We start from the raw sequence: 22,649 nt of genomic DNA on the forward strand, positions 1-22,649 counted from the left end.
AAGTCCGCAGACATGCCGCTGTGCCACTGGGGGGTCCAAAGAGAGAGAGGCAGTAATTTTATTTTAATCTTATGTTGGATTTCGTAAAATATAATCAAAACAAAATGTTACATATCAGCATTTACACATACTACATAATTTAGTACGTTGGGTTTAGAATCTAACCGGCTGTTTATCAATCTTTCTAACATACAAGTATTTTTCTCACCGTCACAACTGTATATTCCATAGTGCTTCCCCGAGCTACAGTCCCCACAGACACGGCAGGGGATGTCCAGAAGGCGGTCTCCTGAAATGTTATTGGATAGTGAAATCTGAATAACATCCAATCATGAAAAACATTCGAGAAATGTATAAAAGAAAACTCTGATTTCTCTGTGTGCGAGTTTTTTGGAAAGCTTGAGTTTCTTGTTGAAACAGATCTAAATATTTAAGGGGAAAACTTAAGTCAATTTCAAGAATATACGTAAGTTTTCAAAATATTAAGTTTAAAATTTATAGCAAAGATTATCAGGACTTATATTTCAGAAACTTAATATTCAAAACAACAACAACAAAATAGTTTTATAGATTAAATACGACTACTTTGTTTACTAATAATTTCAATTATAATAATATTAACAACTGATTATCGCATTTAGAAAACAGTTGTTAAAAACGTAGGTATGGAAACAATAATTTTTATAAGTGCTATTAGTACGTTGTCCTTTGTTTAGATATGAATATCACACTTTTTAAAATATACAAAACTTATCAAAAGTTTCAAAAATTAGAAAAATAAAATAATGTTAAGAACAAAATGATAAAAGTAAACATGACAGGAAGATAATGGTAGACATTCAAATAAAAGAAAAGTTAAGAAGCAAGAATGAATGATAAATATATACAAAATATGTAGGAAAGGCAAACGAAAAAGGAAAATTTAAGTAAAAATACAAATACAGAAATAGATTTTTTTTAAAGTAAATTCAAGTCAATAAAATATCAGTGAGTTTAGCGCAAAGCTGCACAACGGGCTATCTGTTATGTATATACCGCGGATATCGAAGCACGAATTTTACATTATAAGCCCAAAAACTATATTTTTAAGATTATTTGTTTGTTGTGAAGCGAAAGCTATACAATGGGCTCTCGTGTTATGCCCACGCGATTTTTAGCGTTATATATCTTCAGAGTTCCCACGGAACCACCGGAGGGGGGGATATTTTCACGAAGCATAATTTCTGTTTTCACCCACATTAATGAAACATGTTTATTTTAAAGTTAAATTGTTGTTGTTTGTTATTAAGCACAAAGGGCTATCTGTGTTTTGCCCACTACGAGTATCGAAACCCGGTTTCTAACAGTATAAGTCCGCAGACATACCGCTGTGCCACTGGGTTGCTAAAGTTAAATGAACCATTGCTTTTAACAACCGAAGCAATAATTTCGTCAACAAAAGGTAGGACAACTGTAGCATGGGGAGAAAACCTTCGTTAGCAAGAGATAGTTGCAGACACACGTGATAACTAGAGGAAATCCTCAGTAGCCGCTGCTGTAATTAGATCTCAAATCAGTCAAGAGATGGAGCTATGAGCTAAAAGTTTGTACTTGATAAAAAAACAAACAAACTCAGAGCCATTCTATAAGTTATGCCGCGGCTGAAAACATACAAATTTGAGAGCATCGAATAAGTCGAGCGTATTAGAGCCCAACGTAAGTGAATATAACATATTCATACATTCAAATTATTTTAATGTTTTAGTTAAGGCCAAATAACGAACAAATTCTCAGTATAAAAGTAAGATTACACATTCGTAAGCAGATGCCATAACTTATTCAAGACAAATTGCTGCCCATGTTAAAAGTCAGAGAAATTAAGTACAAATGAAATAGCCAAATCTTAAGACGTTTTCTTATTTAGAACGTAAGTCCAATCAAAGCTTCTATTTTCTATCTGACCATTGTTGTTGTTTTAGTGATTATTTTTGGATGCTGATGAATCAATAAATAGAGACATCATTGCGAAAAACCTACCTCACTCGTGTATAATTTAACTTGTTTTGTGTTAATATCTATATAGTTTCTATTCATTTGCCCTAATTAATATGCTTGGATGGCTTTAGGAACTATATAGAAGACTTGTCGATTTCCAGGTAAGAAGGAACATGTGTTGGAATGGCGATCAGTTTCAGTTTTCAGATTATCTGCTTTAAAATCACCTTAGAAATGCATAGAATTCAGTTCATTTTTCTTCTCAGAATACGAATTGCTTAATTCTATTAGCTCAAGATGTAAAATTCTTATAGAAAAGTCTTCTATACAAGACATACAGTATAGCATCTGTACAGAAATTCTGCATGAATGAAATGGCTTCAATTTATCCAAAGAGTTGTTGAGTCAGAGAGTCAGAGCTTTCCATAGTGGTGGATGTCATACTTCTGTATCGTAAGTTGAATTATAACTCTAAGAACCTATGAGTGAAAGCAAAGGTGAAAACGTTATAATATGCCTACTACACTATATCTGTCACATCCAGTGGCCAGAGGCCTCTCACCCGAGGCTCATCAGGCTGACTGTGATACGACAGACACAGTATTGGTCTAGGCGCTTCATACATATATATATATCATCATTTTTTCATAAATAACTGTCATATGTGAATCAGATCATGCAATTGAATTGTAATTAATATCAATTTTATTTACGTCATTTACAAGTCAGATACTTTAATTAAGAATTTATAACATAATATAATATACTTTATTTTTAATACTGTTTATTTATTTCATTACGGTTGTACCTTAGTCATAACTGCCATTTATATAAAAATACATAGAAGAAAATTGGTTAGCTTTGCTTCAGGAGCTAATGGTCATATAGCCAAGAGCTTCTGACACAAGATTTAATTTAACATTGGAGTATTAATTCGGACTACTTGAAAGGAGTTTATAAGAATGTGCTAAAAGTTATTGGACCACTGAAAGTGTAAAAGTTGAAAGTTGACTTTGCCACCAAAAAAACAAACAAAAAACCCAAAATAATCACTACTCGGCCCATACAAACTTTCAAAACGTTTGCAAAAATAAACTGCGCATTTGTATTTAAATTCGTCATCTAGGACTTTAATAATTATTCAGACTTGCAGGTTACTAATTTAATGTTCAAAAGAGCTGCATGTTCTTTGAGTTCGATGGTCTACAGTAAATAAGTCGCTTATCATTGATGCGAATCTGTGATAGTCCTAGCTATCAAACCTTGTGTTCTATAATACTACTTTCTAGAAAGGTTATTTCAATATTTCCAGATTTTAGTATCTGTAATTAACACTTCAATTATGATCATTGTAAACCTATACCTTCATAGTACTATATGCTTCCATGGACCTTTTGCTATAGGCTATCTATGAATTCACGTGGTACTGTTTGACAACATTGTTGTGGAGGTTCACTTTTTATATCCTTATCTTGACTTTATCATTGGAAATAAAAAAGGTAAATTCATAAGATTTTATGTAATTGACGGAAACCAGAGCAACATCTGTTTTTCTCTTTACTTTAGCCCTCCCAGTGGCACAGCGGAATGTTTGTGGACTTACAACGCTAGAAATCGGACTTCGATACTCGTGGTGAGCAGAGCACCGATAGCCCATTGTGTAACTTTGTGCTTAACTTCAAACAATTCTTTACTTTAACATTTTGCTTTTCGTTGTACTCTCAGTTTTCTGCTACCCAAGTCACTGCACAGTTAACTCATAATTGTGTTTTACTTATCACACTGTAAAATTCGTTCTCACTCTTTACTAGTGGTAATAATACAAAATTAACTCCCTCTTTGTACCTTTTCAGCCCGTATGATAAAATTAAGTTTTAGTTTTGTTTTTCTAGTAACACTAAGTGCTGTCTTATAGATATTTATTTCGAAAGTATAGTTAAAACGTGTGAAATGGTATATTAAGTGTTTAAGTAATCAATAATAATAACTGTCAAAAAAGTATAAATCTTTTTTGTATGTGTCCATGGAGTCATAGCGTACAGTCGTTTTCGTCACTTTCATTACACCAGGCATTTGTATATTTACTTCGCACACCGACACTTCTTCAAGTAAACGCTCAGTCTTTTCCTAACAAACTTTTTGTTAGCCACTTGTAAGCTGGAACCGAGCACTTAGTTGTCAACTTAGAGAATATTTTGGAAAAGTTTATGGTTTGGCAGCCATTTCAAGTTTTCCGTCTTAATAATAGCAATGCGAACTCCAGTCAGCGATGAGGTCCGTAGCGAAATATGTGACGCCAACCCCAAATGAAACTGACTTTTAATTCCGTGCATAAACACAGGTGCTTTTGCATTAAACAAATTGTTCGTGCACTACAGCTCAAAGGTAGTAGGGGGGCGGCCCACACCCCTATTTATAGCAATATTTTTAAGCCCTTTGCTTTTAATGAATAAAAGTCATGAACTATGTTTACAAAACCGACCTATGAATTTAGTAGGTTATATTTAATGAAATGTAATTTTATAATTAAAAAACAACAACTATTTTAATTGGGTGAACCAAAACAAAAATAAAACCTAAAAATACTTCTAGAAATTTTCCAAAAAGTCACAGCAAAGAATTATAATATAAAAATGTTACTAGATGGAATTGAACTAAGGTTAAAATGTTTTTGTTTGAGTCTGGGAATATTAACTTATATTTTTCAGATTATATGAACAGTAAGAATTAACTTAAAGACAAATATCTCCTAAAGATCCTACAATTTTTTTTAAGTAGTCATAAGTACAATTTTTTAGAAAATTCTCATTTGTTTCAACCATCATTTTCTTTTTAAGTAGTCATAAGTACAATGTTTTAGAAAATTCTCATTTGTTTTAACCATCATTTTCTTTTAAAGTAGTCATAAGTACAATTTTTTAGAAAATTCTCATTTGTTTCAACCATCATTTTTACACAACATTTTTATTTACACCCAGCAACATATTTTCTAGGTGGTTGTTATTAGATCTAAATAAGTATTGTTTAAATAACTACATATTCTATGAATACCTAGAAATCTACTAGGACTTTTTTTGTACGTTAGATGAATTATTTCTATTTTCCATTATGGTAGAAGTAAATGCGGAACTTGTAAGAATATTTTAAATGAGATAAAAGAAGTGTAGGACTTAAAAATATTGTTTTATTCTATACTATATTTAAATTCAGTTTCATCACGTAAACATCTTTATACTTGTATTTTGTGATCTTTAAGAAGACTGAGAAAAATCACATTTTCACAAACTTCCAATTTCGGATCACATCAGGTAAAAATGTATCAGATTTAAAAAAAATATTTTATTGAATGATTTAACGCTTCTTCAAATGTGGCCAGATAAACACGGGCGTCGCTTTTCTAAAACTAGTTGATGAACTTTATCATAAGTAGATTTGGAATTTTCAACTTGGACAGTACTTTATGCTCACTCAGGCTAAAGGGCCAAGTCAAGACCCCTAGAGCTCAGGTCTAGCCATCCCATATTTTGAACTATTGACCAGAGGGAGGGCAGCCAGCCAGTAGCATTCGCACCACAAAGACTTTTTCTAGCTCTTTGGATCGAACAACGAGATTTACTGCCGCGTTTACAATGCGGCCCCAGCTGAAAGTGCCTTGATCCTCAATCTGGCACGGCACGCTAATTACTAAGCCTATTATAGGTGTATAACATGCTCTTGTAATTGTTTGATGACTTACAAGTGAGTTAAAAGTACTGGAAAGTTCAGTGGCCAAAAGTCAATATTTGAGTTAACACTCAAGTAGCATCTTATGAAATACATAGAAAAAAATGTGATATTTGAACCAATTTCAGATCAATGGAGTCAACAGAAACATAATTGCTAACATTTAAATTTTGTCCAGATAGATTGGAGTCCTACACACACAAAAAAAGTTTTGGATTATAAAAAGTCATAAAAAGTACCTGAGTATGGCATAATCTTGTCGAAACGTCATGCACCGATAATAAAGTTGTCTTCATTATCCAGTCAAGCCATCTCCAAACTTTCATTTTACCATGTTTGACAGCTTTTACTATGAAAAATTTTCATTTAGGCTGCGACTTTATTTGAATATTTCGACTTTTCAGAGTATTATTTCTGACCAAAAACAAAAAATGGAATTTAATACTAAAAAAGTGTTAAAAAAACACGGAATTTCCTCATCCTTTACCATAGTACTTGATTTGAATGTTCGAACTATTTTTTTTAATTTTTGCTTTCTCTTCCCCAGTGGCTCGGCGGTAAGTTTAAAGGTATATAAGCTTAAAATAGTGGCCACATCGCAGATAGTCCATTATGTAGCTTCACACTCAAAAACACACAAAACAACAACGACTAGTTTTTAAGAGTAAAAACATCTTCACACAACACTTCATAACATGTGAAAAATATTTAAGCAATACAAGCTCAAGACGAGTTGAAATATTGGGATCAAAGATCAAGGAACCTTGATGTGATCAAAATAAAACACAAATATATAGTACCGTGAATATGATACAAGAAGTGAATTTAAGCTATTTAAGAAATATTTCCATGTATATGGCTTTGTTTTATTCTTGCTACATGTTCTGTAACATATGAAGTGAATTTTATTCCAACAGGGAATACCTTGGGAGTCATATACATTGCTTTGAATGATTACCATATGTGTTTAAATAGTATATGCGTAGCCCCAAAACCAGTATCATATAATTAAAAAAGTACATACGTAATTCTGAAACCTGTATCATCTAATTAAAAAGTACTTCTGAAGGATCCAGTAGCTACTTCCTATCACTAATTTTGACTTGCACGAGCGAACCTTTTATCAAGTCATATATTCCAGTTCAATGTAAATGTAATACCTATAGAAATACAAATAATTATTACAGTTTATTTAATCACAAAAGCAAAGTAAATAATTTTAAAACAGAAATATCCACATTTAAAAACATCAATTTTTTTTGTACACTGACTTTTATGTTGTTTCATTTTGAAAGAGTGTTTAAGGCTGTCCAGTTTTTTTTTTTTTAGTAACTCTACCAATCACGAATTACTTCCCTTTTTTGTTACATATTTTATAAAATAAGAAGCTATTAAATACACCAGACATAACCAATCTCACACCGAAAAACACATAAGGATTCATCAGGTTGAAAATATCTCTTATCGACCAAACTGATCACAGCTGATATTGTTCAACCTTCAACCATACTGTCTTCAACTCGACATACAATAGCTGACGTTTTATATTACAAGTTTGCAATCAAATTTGTTTAAAGTATATAAATCCAATGTTTAAATTATGTTTTCTACGAAACATATTCGAGAGAGAGGCAATATCCGGAGTCTATATATATTTTGCAATCTTTCCAAAACAGATCATTTTATAAATCCTATTTCCTTCTTTATTGCCTCTGTATACTCCGTGTTGATGTTGGTTTAAGAAAGTGTGATCAACATTAACTTTTTTATCACTAAGTGTGGTATTGCATGCCTTATTTAACGAGATAGAAATTCCGAAGTCTCCCTTTAAAATGGAAAGTTGCACATACTAAAATCAGAAATAAAATAAATTATAAGAAAATGGAAGAGGAAAACATTCCAATAGCATCGATTCTGTTAATTGAAATCTATATTTCATAGTTTCTTAAATATATAATCATAAAATAAATTTAAATTAATTATGCTAGAAGGTTTTGTAGAGTTAAAACGACTGGGATTGAACAGTTTAAGCTGCTTCTCGTAGGGATAACATCAAACTGTCACTATCCCTGGAGTTAAAACGACTGGGATTGAACAGTTTAAGCTGCTTCTCGTGGGGATAACATCAAACTGTCACTATCCCTGGAGTTAAAACGACTGTGATTGAACAGTTTAAGCTGCTTCTTGTGGGGATAACATCAAACTGTCACTATCCCTGGAGTTAAAACGACTGTGATTGAACAGTTTAAGCTGCTTCTCGTGGGGATAACATCAAACTGTCACTATCCCTGGAGTTAAAACGACTGGGATTGAATGGTTTGAGCTGTTTCTCATGGGGATAATATCAAACTGTCACTATCCCTGGAGTTAAAACGACTGGGATTGAACAGTTTAAGCTGCTTCTCGTGAGGATAACATCAAACTGTCACTATCCCTGGAGTTAAAACGACTGAGATTGAACAGTTTGAGCTGTTTCTCGTGGGGATAACATCAAGCTATCACTATCCCTGGAGTTAAAACGACTGGGATTGAGTGGTTTGAGCTGTTTCTCATGGGGATAACATCAAACTGTCACTATCCCTGGAGTTAAAACAACTGGGATTGAATGGTTTGAGCTGTTTCTCATGGGGATAATATCAAACTATCACTATCCCTTGAAAAGTTTACACATGTAATTAGTTTAATGTTTTTTTTTAAACTAAGGCTGTATCTTATTTGTTTTTCAAATAATCTACGTTTTAATTAACATGGGTTAATAAATTTAATATTGATATTTATGTATAAGTAATTGAAATATCGTAAAAACCATAATGATAATTTTGAGCAATAAACCATCGATTCATTCATTGTATTTATAAAACTATATTAATTAGTTATTACGGCTTCGAAGCAAAGAAGAAGAAGCGACCACGAACTAACTTACCTCAATTAGTTGTAATTTAATAATTTGAAAGCGACACTGTTTAAAAGAAAAAGAAAAAACTTTACATTCAATCAATTTCTATTATTTCCCTTTGTCTGGATTTTGATTACAAGTACTTATAAGTTATTTATAAATATTTTATGCAATAAATCCCGAATTACAATATAGGATAAACGAAATGAAAAGAGTTAAAGAAACGAAAATTACTGCATACACAAATTAAGCACAAAGTTACACAATGGGCTATCTGTGCTCTTCCCGCCGCTGGTATCGAAATACGATGTGTAACGTTATAAGCTCTCATAATTACCTCTGAGCTATCGGGGGGGGGGGGGACACAGATTATTTAGTCCAACTTTTGTATAGAAAATCACGAATAATTATATAGTTTTTTATGTATATTTAAAACAGCTCAATTTAAGTAGGCTGGAAGTATTCAAGGCTATGTATAACCAGATCATCAAAAGTCGGTTTATTTGCATCAATAGATGTAGAATATAAAGTTACTTTGTTAGTATATCATGGAAGTTAATCTTACAAACGTGTTCTCATGTTGATATACATGCGTTAGATAGACCGTTTGGTTCATATCTAGCTAAGTAAAGTGATAGCCTATCGTATTTACATTGAGAGAACATGGTGTCATATTCGATGACGAGGAACCCACTTTGAGACTAATAATGGCTGGAGACGGCTTAAATGGGTAATGAAGAAAAACTTTAATATAAGCTTAACATGACAGCAAAGTCAATAGATGTAAAAGTCATGTTAAGCTTATATTAAAGTTTTTCTTCTTTACCCATTTAAGCCGTCTCCAGCCATTATATGGTGTCATATTTTTTAACAGTCCTGATTCGTCGCCTTTGAATATTTGATTTGGATGAAACGTGGCTTAGTGACTCATAAGTTGACATTAGATTTAGATGTGCTCTCAGCGTATTGCTTAAGTGGACCTTCATCCCCTACGTATAATTCCTTTCGTGGCCTTTGAATATTTGATTTGGATGAAACGTGGCTTAGTGACTCATAAGTTGACATTAGATTTAGATGTGCTCTCAGCGTATTGCTTAAGTGGACCTTCATCCCCTACGTATAATTCCTTTCGTGGCCTTTGAATATTTGATTTGGATGAAACGTGGCTTAGTGACTCATAAGTTGACATCTCTAACTTTAGCTTAGTTAGACTAATCAGTTTTTAAAAATTGTGAAGGAAGCATCTCCATTTATTTATCGCAAAATTTTCCAGTTTTGGTAAAATATGAGAGTCTGTCTAGTTTTTGGTTTGTAACTGAATTTTTCTTAGATTCGGGAAAATTCACACGTTATCAGTAACTCTGAAAAAATACATCTCTAAGAAGAACACAGATGTAGCATATATATATATTCCTAAAACGTATGAATAATATGTAAAAATTAAATATACCATTAATGTTGCTTATTCTTCAAACAGCTCTGTTATTAGTAAGGTTTGATATATTCCTTTTCACAAGACAATTATATGAGTCAAATGTTTTTATATGATTCTGTACGGTATGAAGATCACACACTTACATACATTAAGCAGCAAATAATTAACCAGTTTGAGCTGCCGCCGTACTGAGCGTTTTGTTGTTATTTCCCAAAATACACAAAACTTAAATTTAACAAGCAATTTCATAAACGATATCCTATAGCTTCTTTTATCTTAGATTACGTTTAATCTCAAAAACATTATAATTTATTGTTTTCCAGTCCAGCCCCTTCTGTCGTTGGATTTTTGCATTTACACCGTATTTTACTGCTGCTTTTTCTTGGCTCCTGCTTCTCAACAATTAGATCTAATATCGTTTCTCAGATAAATCCAGCGTTTATTTCAAGCTTTCTATCAGTTTTTGCATGTTGCATACAATGCCACTCCTAATACAGTTTAAATGCATGTATTCATCCAGTTTTCATCAAAAAGCTTTAATGGACTCTTCAAAGTAAATATTGATAAAAAAATATTTTTCTGATTTGTTTCCATATTATTAATACTGCTACTGCTACTTGTAAATACATTATTTAGCTGTTTAACGTTTCCAGCATTTGCGTCAAGTTCAGGTCAGGTTTTATTTGATCATTAATACAGTTATTTTCAATAGTCTTCCATTATGTCCTGAAGATCTCACATTTATAGTTACAGTCGGTCACACCGAATCTCACGGTAGTCTAATAATACAGTTGTATATGTGATATGGTTACTTGTATAATACAGTATTGCACATGGAACTTTCACCTACGTATGAAACAGTAGTGTTTAGAAAAGAGCAATAGTTACTTACAAAAAATATATTATAATACTCGGTAATGTTTATAACAGAGCTATGGTTACTTACTAAAATATATTATAATACTGTGTAGTGTTTATAACCTAGGGTTAAGGGTGAAGACATTGATTGGTGGGGGTGATCATAGGTTGACTTGATCGAATGCAGGATCAATCAAATCAGAGGGGTTACACAATTTTTATGTCAAAGATGATCGATCGCTGTTCCTTCACTAAAGTTTTACATACTCTTACATAAAAAAATAATGCTATTTCATACGAAAGACGGAAATATAACTTTAAGAATATAAATATCGTTAATTAAAAAGTTTTTTATTTACATTATCTATTGTTGTATTATAAACTTCCTTCCGTGTATTCAAGACAACATATAAGATAAAAGTATATGATTCAACAATAAATACAGTATTCATGTTGCACTGGTGTTTGTAATAAAGTAACCTTATTATAGTGGAGTTTGCGATGTATACGTCCAAAACTCGGATCTCGATCAACACCAATCATAACTGGGTAATATTTTTACAACTAGGCAGTATTTTTATAGCTGAGCAATAAATAAATTAGTCTTTAAGCTATATTAAGCATATTATTTTAACAGGCCCATCACGAGCCAGTGGGAGACATAAAAAAAAACTACCCAATGATATGTTTCAGATTTAACCAATGAGAATTACAAAAAAGGAGTAAGTTTCAAATATAAAACAATCAAAAACCAATCTTTACCGAAAATCTCACGAGTGTTGCAACAGAAATGCAAGGTACTTTCATTGATAACTGTGTCTACAAAGAAATATTTCAATAAAATCTACTCTCTGATGTAATGCTGTGATGATAGCTCATTTTTAAACTAAAATTTCAATCAAATCCTTATTCTCATGGACGGTGAACATTATTGAATGTCAAGTATGAATACATTGTTGTTGAACTGTCAGACAGTTGCAGAAGAGGCCCCAGACCCAATAGTCTTCCACAGGAACTAGCAGTTATACCTGACCTGATGGCGGGTATTTCTGCTAGTAAATATAACCATTCATTTACTTACTACGTTAGTACATACGATATAGTTATGTATGGATACAGTAGTGTATACGATGCAGTAGCGTATTATTAATTTAGAACATATATCATATGGGAGTGTATGGATACCGTAGTGTATGCGATATAACTGTGTATATGATAGAAAAGTGTTCGTACAATTGTAATATAAGTGTATAGGAGTGCTTATGATAGTGTGCATGTTATGATAGTGCTTATTAAATAGTGGTATATATGGTACGCGATTGTGTATGGTACAGTAATGTATAACATACAAGAGTCCATATAATAGAGTATTAAATATGATATGGTAGCTTATATGATGATGATTGTGTATGGTAAACAATGTAAGAAAAATATCAGCATCACCGCAAAAATATTTCTTGTAAAATAATGATAAAATATAACAGATTGTTTATCAGTACAAAGCATTAGAATTTTAAGCTCACGGCCATCTACTAGTTTCGGTAAATATTTTGTAAGTAGTATGATCTAGAAAAAAAAATATGAACACTTTAACTGGTTAGAAATCTGAAAGACCTTTTAACTTCCTTTCGCAATGAAACGTATAAAAAGTTCGATGCATGTTAATTATTAACACTGTAATGGATTTGCTGGTCAACTATTTAGTTAGAATATAACTACAGCAATTCAACAGTTGCATTACATTTCAGAGAAGAAAACACCAAATTCAGAGACAATAGAACAATAAGCCAAATCACATTTGAAAAGGAAAAATGATATTTAAAGAAGTCTTCTTTTAGCACTTTTCCCAAACCCCACCAAGCAAACAAAGAAGAACCTAGTTACCACTATTGAAAAACAAGCACAACATCAGAAGTCTCTATATTAACGGGCAACAGCCGAGTCCAGTTATTTCCTGTTCTTCAGCACTTGGGTTAGAATCCTTTAATACAATACCTCTTTGGACTACAAACTTGTAGACAGCAGCAGATTAACAGCCAAAATGTACTGTTAAAGTTTAACAAAAGCTTAATGTAGTTTTAAGATCATGAACCTAATAATCAATCGGTTAACATACAAGACGAGTTGGCAATAGGTCACTAATTAACGTTAACCCTGTTATGTAGTGAATAGCCAAAAGTACCTTACAGTAATTAGGTATCTTTGGAGAAGTCTAGCATTTCCCAACATGCTTGAAAGTCTATAATCTATATTTTGCTATCACGTATTTATTATACACAAACTCACAAACACACACACATATATATAACAAGTTTTTCGCTCAAAAATAAAAATAAAATAAACTGATCAGAGAACAGAGAAATTTTTAGATTGAATGAGATTAGCACAGTAATCCTTCTTCCTGGCCTGATGAATGATACTCAAGAGATTTCCAAAACAAACTTACAAAATTTATTTAGATAACTCCTTTGATAAATAACATTTGTTCATTGACAGAGAGATGCAAAGTAAAATCGAAGATGTCATAAACACCGGAAATCCCTTACAATTTCAGTTATGACATATTTACAAGCAACAATGCACAATGATTATATCATCATCAGATGCTATACTTATTTTACTTTAGATAAATTGACCTTACGGATTAAAACCCACTGTTATTTAATATCCAGCTCTACCACACCGATGTTGAAACAATATATTTATATAGTCTTTACCTGGAAGTGTTGGTCACTTGTTTTCCTTTTTTATTTCCAAATTCGGAAAAAGTCTGTCATTTATGTATTTAACAGAGTAACATAATTAGATTGACATATATATAGATATTACCTTAAAATTATATAAATATATAGATTTCAGTAAAATACTTTGTGTAGATTGATATTTTGTTTTTAAACAGATGTGCTAAGAATTTTAATTTTTGCTTCAAAATTATACATCGTTGTATTATCTGGTTGATGTAACACTTTTAGGGCACTACGAACGTCTCAGGTAAGATTTATACAAATAAAAGTTTATAAAACACGCGAAAAGATTTTAAAAAATACATCAAATATGTTAAAAACAAACTACTCCACGTTCGTTAAATGAATTATGTTTTAGCATGAATTAGATGAGCATGAGTCTGATACAAAGTTATTAACACAATGCATGTTCACGAGGTTGTGCAAGTGTTGAGAAATAATAAAATGTTCCAATTATAACTGTTAGTGCTTTGACTACTTAATAAAAGTTGTGCTGATTCAGATCTAATCAATAATTTATTTTACTCCATAAATACAGAAAAAACGTACGTTTCTTCTTGTCTTTGTACCATAAATACACATAAATAAGCTTACGTTTTTTAATGTCCTTTTATCATAAATACACGTATATATACTTTTTTCTGAGTTTGAATATTGCAAATTCACACGAATAAACTTACGTTTCCCTACGTCTGTGTATCATAAATACACATATACTTACGTTTCTCCATGTCTTTGTATAATAAATACGCATAAGTAAACTTATGTTTATCCACGTCTTTGTATCATAAATACATACAAATAAACTTATGTTTGTCCACGTCTTTGTATTATAAATACACATAAATAAACTTACGTTTCTCCATGTTGTCGTGGTTATGTTAACTCAGACTTAACCTAGAAAGCAGGAGGATCGTTGCTGAGGGACTCCAGGTAGATAGATATAGGACCCTGGAACGTAAAGCTCATTCTGACTCGAGCTGTAAAACGTTGTATCAAATATATAATGAAATTAAACAGAGACTTAATAGCTCATAAGTGGCAAGTTATATCTCTCAGTATGGGATTCGTTTTCCCTAATTTCTCCTTGTTCATAAAGGTTTTCATTTTTTAAATCATTTTTTATCTGTTTCTCAAATAGTTGCATCTTGAGAATCAGATAAAGAAGGATCCAAAAAAATAACTTTTATTTATTATACTCAAAGCAGTAAAATCTATACACAAATTGACTAAAACAATACTATTATTATTATTATACATATAACGATATTTTTAATGATTTGTTGCAACCACTCTATTTTATAGCATGTTTGTATTTCTTGGTCTTGATATGTAAATAAAATAAAATAAAGCTTTCAATTTTTGGACATTATTATTATTATAAATCATTGAATTAAAAGTATTTTTTGTTGACTTATGGTCAAAGAAACGCTAAGCACAAACTGTGATACTCAGAGATAAATGGCTATGAAAGCGTTCAAATAAGCATTAATGCTTCGTGATGAACAAGGTGAACAAACTACAAATACTGTTTTCTAAAGGATTGCAATTACTTTAATGTCTATGGAATCTTAGCGATAGAAACTAACAAGTTCACGAAGAAAAGGGAACCAGAATGAGAAACTTACCCATTGTAAAGATGAAGATAAACGCTTGAAAAGAATATAGCTTTGATTATTCAAGATACAAATGATTACATCTTTGGAATCATTAAACAAGAAAGGGAAAAAAGCTCGTGAGAAAAGTTCAGAAAGAAAAGATGAAACTTTAGAAAGAGATAAGATGGAACACAAAACGACTGGTTCTGGATCTGACTGAAAAATTAAATTTGTACGAAAGGAAATGATGGCTAACCAGTGTCTGCTTTCATGTGCGGCAGTGTGTCATCAGCTGAATAAAACACGTTGAGAAAGCTACCAGGTGTTGCTTTGGGGATGCGCAGCACAACTCAAAGATCAGGCGCTCAATTTTTCTACTCGTGCGGAAGCTAAGCGGTTGACACGAACAAGAGAATGAGCCAGTAAGAGCGGCCCGTGCGTAGAACTCACAGCTAACGAGAGAGAGAGACAGACAGATCAGCATAATAGACACTCCACGCTCATGTTCGCTAGTGAGTTATGTACAATGTATTATTTATAAAGTGAAAAGAAAAAGAGTTAGAAGGAGGTTAAATGACCGATTTGCGAGCAATGGGCTCGTTGGGTGCATGACACGGATATATATATCAATGTAAGACTAGCTTATTATAGACGTTCTCTTCCAGTCGTGACAATAAGTTGAATCAGTCAGAGATATTAAATTCTTAAGTTGTATTATAACACAGCCTCGGTTTAAAGATTTGTCAAAGTGGATTTTACTAGACTAAAATGAGTAACTCAAATGGGTATAACGCAAGCTTCAGTTTGCCATACGGGGATTAAACGTATGTCATGCGAAAAATCATGAGTTTTAGCACCAAACCATAATATGTTGAATTCTAAGTTTTGGTAAAGACGTTCCTTAACATCTGAGTATAAATCATTAAGTTTCTTCAATGTATATCGTTTTCCGCTTGTATTTTCTTAAAACAAAATAAATCTACTGGTAGATTATCTGCCATGATTTATAATCCGTAAATCAACTCGTATACATGTTTAGTTGTAAGTTTAAATTCCAGTACTGAGGCTATGTTCAGTTGCTCTACTCATAATATAGTTGTATATTAAAGCTACAAATATATTTAACTTACATACCTTGAAGAGAAATTTTCCTTTTGTATTACCTTGATATTCATTTTATACCACAAATAGAAAAAGTCTTGGAAATAGAAAAAATTACTATTATCATTAATTTTGAATGACAGTTAAATGTTAGCTGATTAACTTACTTATCTTAAGAAAGAAAAAGAACAAATTTCAGTCAGATTTGCACAAATTTTACCTACTTCTCATAAGTTGAACAATACGGATGCACTGTAATAGTGATGAAAAAATTGTTTATGCAGATAATTAAATGAAAAACACAGCTTTTTTACACACAACAAATCGATATAAATTGAACAAATAGGATTTATCACTATTACAGTGCATAAATTTGTTTATGCAGATAATTAAATGAAAAACACAGCTTTTTTACACACAACAAATCGATATAAATTGAACAATAGGATTTTATCACTATTACAGTGCATAATGTTTTTTTATACAGATAATCAAACTAGAAACACAGCTTTTTTATACCCGACAAACCAATTTAAATTTTAAGCATCAAAATAATTGCTTTACTTTTAACACTTTAATTTTAAAAATTGAAAATAACAACTTTCTCGCTCTTTAAGTTTATCCAGGGTTTTCTCAAAATAATTTATGAAATTTAAGTTATAAATCGCTCTTTAATATTCATGTGTGGGGAGCATTAGTGATATTTATTTTAATTTTTGTTTCCGGGAAGTAAAAATACTTGAATTTTAACTTAATTCTCGAATCCCTGGAGTAAAAATAACTTTTATTTTACTTCTTTGTTACAGGAAGTAAGGAGGAAATTTATTTTGTGCTACATTGTTTACATGAAAAACAAACAAACTTTGCTTTATTCATAGAATTTGGTGAGTGTGCGTGTGTGGGAGGGGGTTAACAAATGTACATTGGCTTTTTTTGCTATATTTGTTTAATACTTTGCCCCAGCCCCCAGTGGCACAGTGGTATGTCTGCGGATTTATAACGCTAGAAACCGGGTTTCGATACCCGTGGTGGGCAGAACACAGATAGCCCATTGTGTAGCTTTGTGCATAAATTCAAACAAATAAACAAAACAAACAATACTTTGCCCCAAAATCTAAGTTTTCTTTAAAAAATTCAAAAGTTTACGTTTCTGTGGAGATCGTGATGTTTATTGTTGCACGACTTAATGCATCTACTTAATAACTTATGACTTCTAATCTAACCAAATCAAGATAGTCTAATTTACCAATTTAGGAGTTTCCATAACAATTATAAAACAACTTAATATTTTATCTTAGAAATATGAACGAGCCTTCATGACGAGAATCGTGACAAACGATGGTGCCACATAGATAATGCATGACCAGCCCCTCATATGTGATTTAATTATTTATAAACTAATATAAAAATATCGTGTGTTTGCATGCTTAGACCGAACTCAGATTATTGGAGTTCTGATTCAACAGATTCAACACTAATAAACGATCTCTTAAAAAACAAGTTTTATAATTGATGATCATCTGTATAGCACTAGTATATAGTAGAATTCCTTGCGTGTATAGATTCCCAAATTTCAGCTGTTTACAATGACATTGGTTGTAGTTGAATTTGAACAAACTATCATAAAAAAGGGAATTGCTAGATTTTATTCGAATTACATGGAGTTATAGATCTCTAGTTTGAAGTAGATCAATCACCAATACCTTAAAAAGACAGAAAACACGAATTCTAGTGAAATGGAGCTCACTGAAGAGACGAAATCATATCGTCATGTGAAATTACAGGAAGTTGAAACTCACTAAAGATAAAATTTTCAACTTAAAAACATATAAGCAAGTAATGTGTAGTCTATTATAATACATTACAAGCCGCTTGCAACGGTTACAGAAACTTACTTCGTAAATGGAGAGAAACGATACATATTCTAAACATCCTTTATGTAATTTTTACAGAATTGGAAGAGGTACAGTTAGATTTAAACTATATAAAGTAGAAGCTTGTGAATGAGAAGCAATCATCTCTTGGATTATACGGAAATGTTACGTTTGATTTATGTGATAAAAACATCAAGATAAGAAGAGGAATTTTTTTTTTATATCAAGCAACCCTCACAATTCTTAGGTGGAGTAAAGATTAACTTATATTGAGAAACCATCGGGGTGATTATACAGAGCAGAAATGTTTTGTTTTATTGGGAAACTAACATGATAATTAGATGGAACAGAATTGGCTTATGCCAAATAACAATCATGATTTTTAAACAACACAGAGATTGATTTACATTGAGAATACTTCATGATGATTGGATATAACAGAAGTTGTTTAGAGTAAGAAGAAACACTCATTAAAACTAAAAAAGAAGTAAATTTCAGGAATGTAAGAATGCCTAACTTAAGAGATGACAGAGCCGAAATTAGTTTATGTAGTGAAACCTTATTAAGACAAACTGAAATTTAAGTTACGTATGTAGAGAAACCATCAATAATAATGGAACGAACTGAAATTGGCTTATATCGAGAAACCACTAAAACGACTAGAAGAACAAGAAGACATCGTATATATACACATCAAAATTTACTGTTGTACGAAATCAGTGTTTAAGAAACAAAAAGACAGGTAGAACAACACGTTTGAAAGTTGGTGAATATAAGATAATTCTAAAAAAAAAGACCATTATTGGCTAAACACATCGTTTTTCTCTTAAATTACATTTCATCTTAGTTTTTAAACTATTGTCAGTCTTTTATATTACATTTTACTCTTTGTTTTTAATCATAAAACGAGCTCTTTAGGTCAAATCACTAATCTATATTTTTCTGCCCGTCTTATACAGTTACGAGATTGTTATAATATTAAGAAAGAAGACTCAACATTTCATTCCGGTTTTTTAAAACAGAAATATCATTTTCAGAAGCAGTTTGTAAAACGGAGTATTTCAAAAACTCTCTAGAGCTTCGTGTTTTGTATTTTGGCGCGAAAACAAGTCTCTTATTCCTTTTTGGGTACATGGGGTAATATCAATTAAACACAAAAAAAAAAGAGTTCTCACGCATGACGTTGTGGTTACTTTGATAAAGATTCAGCCAATTGGTAAACAGGTAGCAGATAACATGAGGATAGAAGAAAACAGTCATTCAAGAGTCACAAAAATAAGATGTATACAGTCTGATTATTTAAGATAATTTCTTAGTAATTTCATGTCTAAAGGTTGGGTATTATTGGTCTGACTGTTTAACTTATATAGGTATGGTTGTAATAATACTGATATTTCTACTTCTGTTTCAACCGGAACAACTCATTGAACATCTAATATGGGTGTGAAAAACAAATAAAATCTTACATTACTTCACACTTCCCTAACCTATTCTTATGATCAAAAAGTTGATTCTTTAGACCCACCCACTACAGTAGCTTCCGCTACTTTAAAAACAGCAACAACAACAACATAAGACAGTAATATTACATCCTGAGGACATTTGATTTAGAAAAATAAACCAAGTGCGTTTCGTCAGAGCAGTTTGAGTTGTTATTCCTGACAGCTCTATCCTAGATATTTAAAAATTAACAATTGTTTGGTTTACATTCAGAAAAGGCCGTCCAAATGTTAAGGATAATTCACTTATTACAGTTTGGTGGCTGGAAACCTTTTACCCAACACCTTCAATCCCTAATTTATAGGTGTATTGTTTTACCTGTGGAGGAGTACAGAAAGTCTTACTTAACATAGACGGCACATTATTGTTTTGAAATGCTTTACTCATCGTGTCTTACAGTGAAATGCACTAAGCCTTCTTTCACATGAGTATTAATTACGGAGCTAGCTTGGATCCATCTTTACTCAATAGGAGGATATTGTACCTCTATGTATTTCTACGTAAGTTTAGAGTCTCGTTTCTTCCATCTGGCCGTTCATAATGATAAGTGGATAACTGGCATTTAGTACTTTAAGTGGAAATACATGAAAGTCATACCAGTTCTTAAATCGACAGGAATCTTCATTATTTCTTAACAGCAACCTAGCTCTTCAAGGTTCTAGATATACTTCTAGTTTACTTAATGTTATGCGTTTTTACTTAGAAGGTGTTCTCAATCTTTCTGATTATCTCGAGTAACTGATGATGGGGTGGCTATTAGGTACCAAATGCATAATATGAGAAATGTTTCTTTTCCATTCAGAAAAGGCCGTCCAAATTAGAAAAGTGGTCTTCTGAATGGGGCCCGGTATGGCCAGGTGGTTAGGGCGCTCGACTCGCACTCTGTGGGTCGTGGGTTCGAATCCCCGTCACACCAAACATGCTCGCCCTTTCAGCCGTGGGGGCGTTATAATGTGACGGTCAATCACACTATTCGTTGGTAAAAGAGTAGCCCAAGAGTTGGCGGTGGGTGGTGATGACTAGCTGCCTTCCCTCTAGTCTTACACTGCTAAATTAGGGACGGCTAACACAGATATCCCTCGTGTAGCTTTGCGCGAAATTCAAAAACAAACAAACAAATCTTTTGAATGGGGTTTATGCTTTGTCTTTTTTAAAACACAAATTAATGTTTTCTGAATTAATAATATTAATCTCGACCTACGTGTTTTTGTTGTTACTCATTTTGCTATTGATATAGCTTGCTATTATTCTTACCTGGGTACGAGTCTCCGGTGAGAAATTGAAATTGATGGGATTGCATTTTGAGCTCGGTTGACCGCTGTTGTGTCTTCTCGAACTTCTTTTCTTACACACTGTTCCTTGTTCCTCCTAGAGCTCAGTGAGGATGTTTTACGTGTTAATAGAATTATTATAAAAACCAGATATCTATAGTTAAGAGATGGCAAGATGAACCTCTGCAGTTAACTATGGACCAGAAAAGGGTAGTCTTGTTTGTGAATTTTAGGCAAACCATGAATGTAGGGGTAGAACTTACTGATTAAGTTCTTTCTTACGTCTCTGGAGGAGCTAGTTAGTTGTCCTCTCTGTGATAGCAGTTGAATTGGAGTTAGTCTTCATGTAGTGATCATTTTCAACTAGAGCTTGTAGTTTAATGGAGTGTTCCTCTTTGTCCATGATTACAGTGGCATTATCTTAGTCTGCTAGTAGTTTTTATAGTGTTGTATCTAGGTTTTCTGGGACACTTTTTCTGATACAGTTATATGGGGATTAAATTTCACGGTTTTTTTGGACTCTTGAATATATTATTTCTTCTGAATTCTTCTTTTTCTTCTTGTGGTGGATGTAAATTATCTCTTTTGAGTTTCTAGCTGTATCTAAAGTGGGTATTTTGTTATGTGTTAGGCCGTAGTTTAGTTTCTTACTTTGTACACTTTCTTCAGATTCTGCTAATGGTCGTTTACTTTACAGTGAGTTAGTTATAGTTTCTTTATGTCATTTTCTTTAGCACGTGTATTGGTATAAAGGTTGAATAGTTGAGCGTATCTAGATAGCGTCTACGTTGTCTGTTGCATTATCTATTTTCTAATATAGATTATTATTGTTATTCTGTATCTTGTGTTTTTATATATATAGTGTGATGTTTAATCCTGTCTTGGAACATGGCTTTATCAAGTTTCTGAGTTAGTACTTGACATCAAAGAGTGTTGATAGGTAACGTAATCTTAAGTCCTTTAGGAATTTTGTTACGTTGTTTACATGTATAAGAAAAGGTGAGATGGTTATGTATTCTAATCAATTTACAGGTTTTTTTTAACTTAGGTTTCCTACAAAGTGCAGTGCCATACCGCGTGATTAAGTACTTACTGTATGGTTGTAGCGATTGGATATCAATCGTTGTCATGGTTTGTAGCTTATACCTAATCATGGTTATCAGTTGAGAATATAGGATATTAACCATAAAAACGACTGATTTACGATCACCACAGTATATAACATATCGTCTTTAATATAGGATATTAACCATAATAACGACTGATATACGATCACTACAGTATATAACATATCGTCTTTAATATTGGATATTAACCATAACAATGACTGATATACGATCGATCGTATATCAGTCGTTGTTATGGTTAATATCCTATATTAAAGACGATATGTTATATACTGTGGCGTACTGTAGTGATCGTATATCAGTCGTTGTTATGGTTAATATCCTATATTAAAGACGATATGTTATATACTGTAGTGATCGTATATCAGTCGTTATTATGGTTAATATCCTATATTAAAGACGATATGTTATATACTGTAGTATAACATATCGTCTTTAATATAGGATATTAACCATAATAACGACTGATATACGATCACTACAGTATATAACATATCGTCTTTAATATAGGATATTAACCATAACAACGACTGATATACGATCGCTAC

The 22,649-nt window shown here is 32.2% G+C and overlaps 1 protein-coding gene across 4 annotated transcripts in view; it reads right to left on the minus strand.

Annotated features, from left to right (window-relative positions):
- The window catches only part of LOC106471679 (nuclear receptor subfamily 2 group E member 1-like), a 44,518-nt gene extending 23,467 nt beyond the window's left edge, over positions 1-21,051 (minus strand). Inside the window, exons 1-3 of one of the 4 annotated variants that reach the window (XM_022401195.1) lie at positions 20,958-21,024; positions 14,487-14,610; positions 209-289 (exon numbers count right to left, since the gene is read on the minus strand). In XM_022401195.1, coding sequence (XP_022256903.1) covers positions 209-289; positions 14,487-14,496 — 91 coding nt within the window. In that variant the 5' untranslated portion in view covers positions 14,497-14,610; positions 20,958-21,024. Of the gene's footprint in view, positions 1-208; positions 290-6,721; positions 6,772-14,486; positions 14,611-15,258; positions 15,460-20,957 lie in introns of those variants that run through there. The other 3 variants (XM_022401188.1, XM_022401177.1, XM_022401184.1) reach the window with 3 other exon arrangements.
- Positions 21,052-22,649: the final 1,598 nt, after the last annotated feature.

This window comes from Limulus polyphemus, unplaced genomic scaffold, assembly GCF_000517525.1.
Source record: "Limulus polyphemus unplaced genomic scaffold, Limulus_polyphemus-2.1.2 Scaffold114, whole genome shotgun sequence".
Taxonomy (NCBI): Eukaryota; Metazoa; Arthropoda; class Merostomata; order Xiphosura; family Limulidae; genus Limulus; species Limulus polyphemus.